The sequence below is a fragment of the Xyrauchen texanus genome, chromosome 41 (assembly GCF_025860055.1).
Source record: "Xyrauchen texanus isolate HMW12.3.18 chromosome 41, RBS_HiC_50CHRs, whole genome shotgun sequence".
Lineage (NCBI taxonomy): Eukaryota > Metazoa > Chordata > Actinopteri > Cypriniformes > Catostomidae > Xyrauchen > Xyrauchen texanus.
Genome location: NC_068316.1, coordinates 25893545 through 25901773, shown reverse-complemented (window position 1 = coordinate 25901773; position 8229 = coordinate 25893545). Strand labels below are relative to the sequence as shown.

The window sequence follows — 8229 nt, the reverse complement described above, 5'->3', positions numbered from 1 at the left end:
GACGGGCTGGAAGAGAACGACAAGATGTGTATTGAACCTGAATATAGGATATCCATCTACACTCATTCTACTACACCCTGAGATATTTGATGTTATTTTATTTTATGTGGATTTTTATGAATTCTTGCTCCCTTATATAAGGGATAGGCCCTACATTAGTTATAAATAATAGACAATGAAATCACCGCAAAGGCAACTTGAATAAAAACAACACAAATCTCTTTCAAACAGTAACTGTTTTTATTTAATACATTTTAAATACTTATTTTTAGCAATCTTTTTAAATACCTATAATCAATCTGTTTTAAACCTGTTTCTGTTAAAGTGTCTCTATTTTTCATTTCACATACATCTCTTATTTACTTGTATGTGATTTTGAATATTCAGGTATTTCATATGCAACATCCCCAGAAACGAACAAACAAACAAACGAACAAACAAACAAAATACACATCTTTTGAAGGCAGTGAAACGTGGTCTATGCCTTGGCGACATCAAATAAAGCTAGCAAAATTCATTTCATCCAACTAATAATGTCAAAGTCCGGATATTGTCGTGCTACGATACTGTCGGGAGAAATACTGGCCTCACGTTACATTGCAGTGTAATAACTGTGTAACTACATAAGTTAGTACTGCATAATAATCATTAACTACGTGTACTTAATGTGTAATTGTTTTTTGAGCTGCTTGCTTTAAAATATACACGTTGTTATATATAGCGTATATATACACTGCAATGTAAAGTGTTCCCTTTATAATTTAATGTGTCCTAAATGGAAAGAGACTAATCTTCTTGGAATGGAATAGAATAGATTTCCTATTATAAATAGAATCTAGTGTTCAGGAAAAGAATGTTAACAATCGACTCGTCCACAGCCTTGTCCTGGCTACATTTGAAATGCTCAAGTTCTTTTGTTTTTATCTTCTTCTTTCTCTCAATAAAATCTCTCAAAATACCCTCTGCTTTCATATTCCTGTATTCCACTAAATAGATGCCTGTAGTCATTCCTGAGGTTTATTTATTAGTAGTAGGCTAGTAATAGTATTATTTGTATTATTAGCATCATGATTATTAGAGATGTTTCCTATATTTTTCTGGATTGGTGGGTCAGCAAAACCCCCAACCCCCTAACACATCACTCATATACTTGGCTTGACAAAAATAAATTTGATAAATGAAAACTAAAAATTGAAAAATAGGAAATAAAAAACAAACGTGCCTGCGAACAATGGGAAATCTAAACGAGTTAATTGATGGGAGAATATTTACTATCTTTCTATATGCATGATGTTCATTGAGAAAGTGAAAAGCCTACAGTAATAATTCATTTATAACAGACGCTAATGTTATAAAATACTATGATTCTAACCAGGACCTTTTAGAAATTCAGGCCGTCATTTCAACTCAATATCTGATAAATATTTCATGAAATCGACCCAGAGTCAGGCAAATGTGCTTTGAGCATTCCCCGAAGACTTCTTGCCATTGTCTGTTGCAAAAAGTATTTTTCACCAGATGAAATATATCAATCCATTTGTGTGAGGATGAATTTTGACCGTCATTATTCTTTTTTGTATTCTAACGTTGATGGTATATCTTGTCTTTTTCCACTCTTCTGTTTTCTTTCTTATTTTCGTTGTTTTGTGTTTTCTTCATTTCTCGTGGGTTAAAACTGAAGCCACGTCACGAGAGCAGACAGTGCCGTTAGGATCAGCGTTAAGCCGAACGGAACCGTTGATCGGCTCGCGCCGTTCCCGCCCGCACACAGTTCAAACAGGCTGCCGCGGAAGTCCAGATGTCTGGACTCTTTTTTCAGCTTCTCCCACAGATCTGTCGCTCCCTCCTGACAGTCTGCCAAAGCAGTGGTCGCACATGAATGGAAATCATCCCAGTAACTGCAAATCACAAATAAAACATCCACAACTCATTATTCATGTCTATAAAATTACATGTTACTATAATTAATTATAATAGTAATAACAATGTCAGTTTACCAGCGGTTCCAGAAAATAGTTACAAGCTAAGTAAAAGTAGGCCTAGTTCGTCACCCATACAGTAAACACAGAACGTTTCACTAACGTTAGAGTTTGGTTCCGGTTTGGTTATATTTTTGGAAACCAATTCTTCTAGGAAAGTTCTAGGAACGTTCTATTTAGGTGTTTTTTTTTTTATTATTTATTTTGATAATACAGGGCAAACAACACAAGTATTTCCATATATAAGCCACTTACTCATTTGAAAAGGCAATAATAGGCCTACTAACTGCACACTACAGTGTGAAACAGGCGTGTGGTATAACATAATAATTTACCTCTTTTGTAATTTCTCTTTTAATCTTTAATTATTTTTTATCAAAACTGGAAACTAGTTTCTAGAATTCGTAGGCTCAATTACTGCTGTGCCACAGTTTCTTTTTATAGACACCAAATGCTTTTATTTTGTACATTATTTTGTACCTTACTGCTTTATTTTTTTGTAACTTTATTTATGTATTTACTTATTGTAAACACTACATGCAGCATCATATGTGTGTGTGTGTGTGTGTGTGTGTATGTGTGTGTGTGTATTTATCACTTTGTGGGGACCAAATGTCCCCATAAGGATAGTAAAACCCGAAATTTTTGACCTTGTGGGGACATTTTGTCGGTCCCCATGAGGAAAACAGCTTATAAATCATACTAAATTATGTTTTTTGAAAATGTAAAAATGCAGAAAGTTTTCTGTGAGGGTTAGGTTTAGGGGTAGGGTTAGGTTTAGAGGATAGAATATAAAGTTTGTACAGTATAAAAACCATTATGTCTATGGAAAGTCCCCATAAAACATGGAAACACAACATGTGTGTGTGTGTGTGTGTGTGTGTGTGTGTGTGTGTGTGTGTGTGTGTGTGTTAGAAAACATTCAAGTAAAGCCCACACCAATTTTAATCTGAATATGGTCATTTAGATTATTTAGAAAATTCTGCCATTTCTATATTTCCAAAGCAAATTGAGTCATTAATGTTGTTAAAAATATATATATTTGCACACAAAAAAACACATAAAAAACGCATTCTGTAGCTAATATGAATTTTCATATGACAATAAAGTTATTAATTTCTAAAATGAAAATATTTATACAGACGTTCCTTAGTTAGAATACATAAATCCTTCTGGCTATTGTATATCCTCGTGTACGTGAAGGAGGAGAGAGGGCACAAGGGAAACCCGAGTTGTAATGCAGCTACAAAGGGAAAGTCTCCACATCACGTGACTTCTAGTGCCCTGCCCAACTCTCTCTCTCTCTCTCTCTCTCTCTCTCTCTCTCTCTCTCTCTCTCTCTCTCTCTCTCTCTCTCCACTCCTGCGCCCCACCCCCTTCCTCTATTCCACTCTCAAATCCATTATTCATTCATTTATTTCAGAAACACACACCCACATCCTAAATCTTACATCTACATATGTACTTGCACATGGTTATGAGTGTGTATATCAGAATAGAATAGCGCGTGTTTTCTGTTGGCTGTGTTCAAGAATCATCATGCCTTTATTTTATTATTATATATATATATATATATATATATATATATATATATATATATATATATATATATATATATATATATATATATATATATATATATATATCGCACTTTATTGCATAAAGTGTAATAATCTCTACATTAACTGTATTAAATTGTATGAGGTGTAACTGTCCTGCAGGTGTCTCTAGAAGTCTGTGTGCTTAAGATGCTCTCAGCGCTACATAAGAGCACTCCTACGACCATTTTAAAATAAATTACTATGGTTTTAGGAAACGGGACGCAACATTTAGATTAATCGTAAAATGGATCCTATGAGCTAGCCTACTTATTATAGATTTAGCAAGCACTGTAATAATATAGCCAACTGTTATGTTTTCTAGTTTGATTCGCTCAATCACTGATCCAAAATAACTGGTTATTTTAGAGGAGGAATAGCTTACAATAGCAATGCACCTCCAGATCTGATCCAATTATGGATGTTGACCTTTGGCCTTGGGGTGAAGAGATGGTTCATCTGATTGTAATTAAGTAGTGACATTTGAAAATAGCAGCGCATTAAAGCTCATACTAGCTGCACGATTATATTTGTGTTCATGGAGCTGTCGAATTAAACAAGGGGGCCCCTTATGCCATCTGGCTCCTGTTTTTCCCTCTCTGCTCTCTCACTCTCCCTCTCCCTCCCCACTCTCTCTCTCTCTCTCTCCCTCCCCACTCTCTCTCTCTCTCTCTCTCTCTCTCTCTCTCCCTCTCTCTCTCTCTCTCTCTCTCTCTCTCACACACACACACATATTTCATCATCTGGTGTGTGTATACATTTTCCTTACGTGCAGATGGTCTGAAGGTTTTCCTTCTCGTCCAGCTCCTGTGGATAGTTGGCCATGTCATCTCCCAGTCGAAGCAGGCAGTTCGAAAAACCTTTGAATACTGTATCACATTTCCCTGCCGCTCGAACCGCCTGTAGCAAATAGGCTGAAAAAAATTATAATAATTATCGTCAAATGGTTAATGTAAAATTGTTTTAAACGTTCCAAGAATCATTTTGATTTAATTTGACTGTCTTTATACAGAATATTGGTATTGCTGTGGAATTTTAAAACTAATAATTCAAACACATGTATGTGTGCTCCGCTTTTGTTATTTAGGCTATAGTGGGTTGTAAAAAAAGAAAAAAAAAGAAAAAGCGATTAATTAATTAAACAAACAAATAAATAAATAAAATGGTCAAATAAATAGTCGAATAATTTAAAAGTCGAAACAATTATATTATGAGACTTCAACAGAATAATTTGTGTTCACTATAATAATGTGTGTGTTGAGCATAAGGGTGGCGCGTGGACAAACGATGATGTAATGGTTTACACGTGGGTGGGGGTATGTGGGTTTGTGTGTGGTGAGATATTATTCTCAGTGATTTGTATTCCCCCTCCCCTTTCTTTACACATTTATAAAAGAGTCCCACACATTTATCGGTTTTTTGATGACCGATCTTTTTGGGAAAATAAGAAGATTTGGACATGGATGCTTTTCCTTCGTATTTTATTTCAGTGTTTGTGTTGTAGTGGGAGGTCACATCTTGATCAACTGACCAGATCCCATTGCTTAACAAATGGGTTCAGCAATAGGATCTTGTCAACTAATTTAATAAGTTGTTGCAATGTTTCAAACAAGCCGAACCTCTGCCCATTGACCACGACATAGGAGCCAGATTCAGACTCCCTGTCCCTATAGCATACACATATTCAATTGAATGTAGCCTATATGCATCACGTATATTTCAATGCATTACATGTGTGCCAAATTTATATTAAATCAGCTATATACAAAATTACCCTAAATTCAATTGGTTGTTGCATTATATGTCGGTATATTATGAATTGCATGCACGTGTCCATTATATGCGAAATGCATGTTAGTTAAATGGAAAAACGAATAAGAAAATATTGGTGCATTCACGGTCGTGATGGTGTAATCTTTTCCTTAGAGACCGTAAAAATCCATTCAGCTGAAGCAGTCATTTCCTGCATGCATATCACTACAGAATAAATAACAAATGCATCACAGCATCATGACACACAAAAATTGACTGATAAAAACAAAAAACAAAACAAGTTATTGGTTCAATATATTACAAAATATTACTGCTGATTCCAGTCACATAAAGTTGAATGTAAGTAAGCCGCACAAATAAAGAATTACATAACGAAATATGCATCTATAGGCTAATTATGATATCGTGGACAGATCGACCTTTTCCTCTACACAAAGCGCTTATGATCAGTATGCAATCAGAATTCCCCCGACATATCCTATTGTGTCAAATTAAATGCATAAATGCGTTGCCTTGTGTAAGACCATCTGTAGCCTATTTCGTTCTCTATATTTTTGAATAAAATAATCGAAGTGTTCAACATGGCGGATATGAGGATGCGAAATGCAACGATGCTCCTCACATAATCGTTGAAATAGCTCTCGAAAAGCCTGTTCTATGGGAATGGGTGATTTCAGAAGTAAAATAGGGTGCATTCCAATACTCTTTTCTGACTTTAAATGGGTTTAAACCGCAGAATAGACACCGCGGTAAACGAACAGTAAATCATGAAATATTTTTGTCGTAGAGCTATATTTAGAAACAACTGAGCATCTATAGACTCACCTATATCACTACCAATGTAGTGGTCACGACCACCTTTCTAGACCCTGTCCACCTGGCACCACATAATATGTTCAATGAAGTCAGGAGGGGGTTTATGGCAAATGAATGGAGTTCAGCTAGGTTAAGACACCAGTATTTTTCACGAACACGCACAATTCATTGCTATTAATTTCAACCTAATGCACTGAAATGATCATTCCAGCGACCGTAACCATTTTAAACATAATAAGAATGCAATTTAAAAACGCACAAGAATACAGGGACATGGCTTGATATGTTCTATATATCCTAGAAATTCTAAAACAACAATTGCATTCCAATCCATTTTCATGGAAAATAAAGGTAAATCGTATTTTTAGTTATCCATTGGTGGATCGTAGATGACCTCAACACATGGGACAATAGCTAAGACTCTTTGAAACTCACTGTTCTGGAGAAACAACAGGAACCACCACATATTAATGCATTTAATCGTAAAATACAGTAGTGGTATATTATAAGGATTTCTAGATTGGGAATTGAATTATTTATTGCGGAGAGGGTCGGGCGGTCCCACACTTCCACCAACTTGCTCCGTTAAGATTTACTGGTGCTTTATTTTTCCAAATGATCTCCAACATGGGATGAATAGAGCAGCAATATGACCACCCTGCCGCATAGTTGAAGGGTTTAGAGAAAATATGTAATTTCTCATTTGAAGTTGCAGATCTGTTGCCAGTACAAGCCTTTTCTCTCATTAGGAACAGTAACATGTGACAATAAAAGCATGCATTAGATCGCACCAACATCCACACTACAAATATATATCGAAATGTATTCCATATAACTTATGCTTATTCAGTTTTGCGTGTCTATAATGATAAGAACATTGGGATTAAAAAGGAAAAGTCATTATATCACCCCAAAAAAGAAAAGAAAAAAGAAACTGAAATAAATCGACTTACCTATTTGAACAGCAAGAAACAATGAAATATATCTTCCGGTCAAAGTTAATCCCATCCTACGCACAGTAAAACCATTGGAGTATATGGCAATTTTAGATAGTTGTGAGGGGAAAAGACAGCAAAATCTGAGCGTTGAACATCGTCGTTTAGTTAACGCAGCTATTCGGAAAATCTATGTGATTTTTCCCTTTTTACGCGTGCGGTCGGTGAGACGCAGAGGAGTGAAATGGTGCACCCCGTTAAGAGAAGGCGGTAATGCCTCGTGTTTTTTCTCTCCCTGCTTCACGCCCACATCTTATGCTTGACGTAAAATACACCGTCGGACTCCCCACTTCTCTGTTTTTTTTTTTTTTTATTATTATTTTTTTTATTTGCTAGACCGGGCTGGCCCCCTTCTCCCCCCTCTCGCACTGTACTGACATTTCAGGGATTGCAGAGACGTCCGCATATATGTGCTCTCTGGTGGTCTCACCTATCCACCCTCAGTCAATGAAGCCTACACGTGTAGCCGTGACCCAAATACAAGTTCAGACTTCATTGCAATAGGTTTGTTAGATTTGGTTTGCATGTGGTGGGTAGACAACTCAACTGGAGAGGAACTTGAGGGCCAGACTCTTTCAAAATGACATGACCTTGATTCAATGTGATATTAATTAATCATAGAATCATGAAAAAGTGATAAAAATATGACCCTTGATCATGCTGATTCAGTTTGAGCTTTAATCAAGCTGATTAATGAAGCTCTAACATTTTATTTGTAGTTTTATTACTGCAGCACTAAACGTTATTGATGTTTTTTTCATGACATAAACACTCTGGGAAGGTTATTAAGGCCTGTATGAGGTGAATTAAGGTAAATAAAACTTTGTCATGTCGGAATTATTGTGTTTTCCATAGGAACTTCACATTGGTTAAGACCTGAAATAACTTCTATTCCCACAAGTCATGGATATGAACATAAAACTACATACACTTTCCGAAAAAAAATTATATTCAAATTAATATTCTTAAGAGGAACAAAACATACAAATGCTTAAGGTTACACAAAAGGTCCTTATGGTACAACAATGTACCAAAAACGAGTTATAACACAATGTAAGCATGTTATAT

At 35.7% G+C, this 8229-nt stretch overlaps 1 protein-coding gene across 1 annotated transcript; it reads right to left on the bottom strand.

The window, feature by feature from the left end:
- Window positions 1-234: 234 nt before the first annotated feature.
- Window positions 235-7452, bottom strand: LOC127634188 (neuritin). Its single transcript, XM_052113626.1, has 3 exons — window positions 7120-7452; window positions 4347-4491; window positions 235-1898 (listed from the first exon to the last, which is right to left on the bottom strand). Exons 1-3 carry the CDS (start codon window positions 7172-7174, stop codon window positions 1670-1672), a joined length of 429 nt encoding a protein of 142 aa, XP_051969586.1. The 5' UTR covers window positions 7175-7452; the 3' UTR covers window positions 235-1669.
- Window positions 7453-8229: the final 777 nt, after the last annotated feature.

Bases quoted from the DNA above. Each gene is read 5' to 3' on its own strand.
- LOC127634188 (XM_052113626.1), bottom strand. From the start codon at position 7,174: ATGGGATTAACTTTGACCGGAAGATATATTTCATTGTTTCTTGCTGTT. The intron at 4,492-7,119 runs GTAAGTCGATTT...AATTTTTTTCAG, and splicing joins GTTTCTTGCTGTTCAAATAG to CCTATTTGCTACAGGCGGTT. The intron at 1,899-4,346 runs GTAAGGAAAATG...TGTGATTTGCAG, and splicing joins AACCTTCAGACCATCTGCAC to TTACTGGGATGATTTCCATT.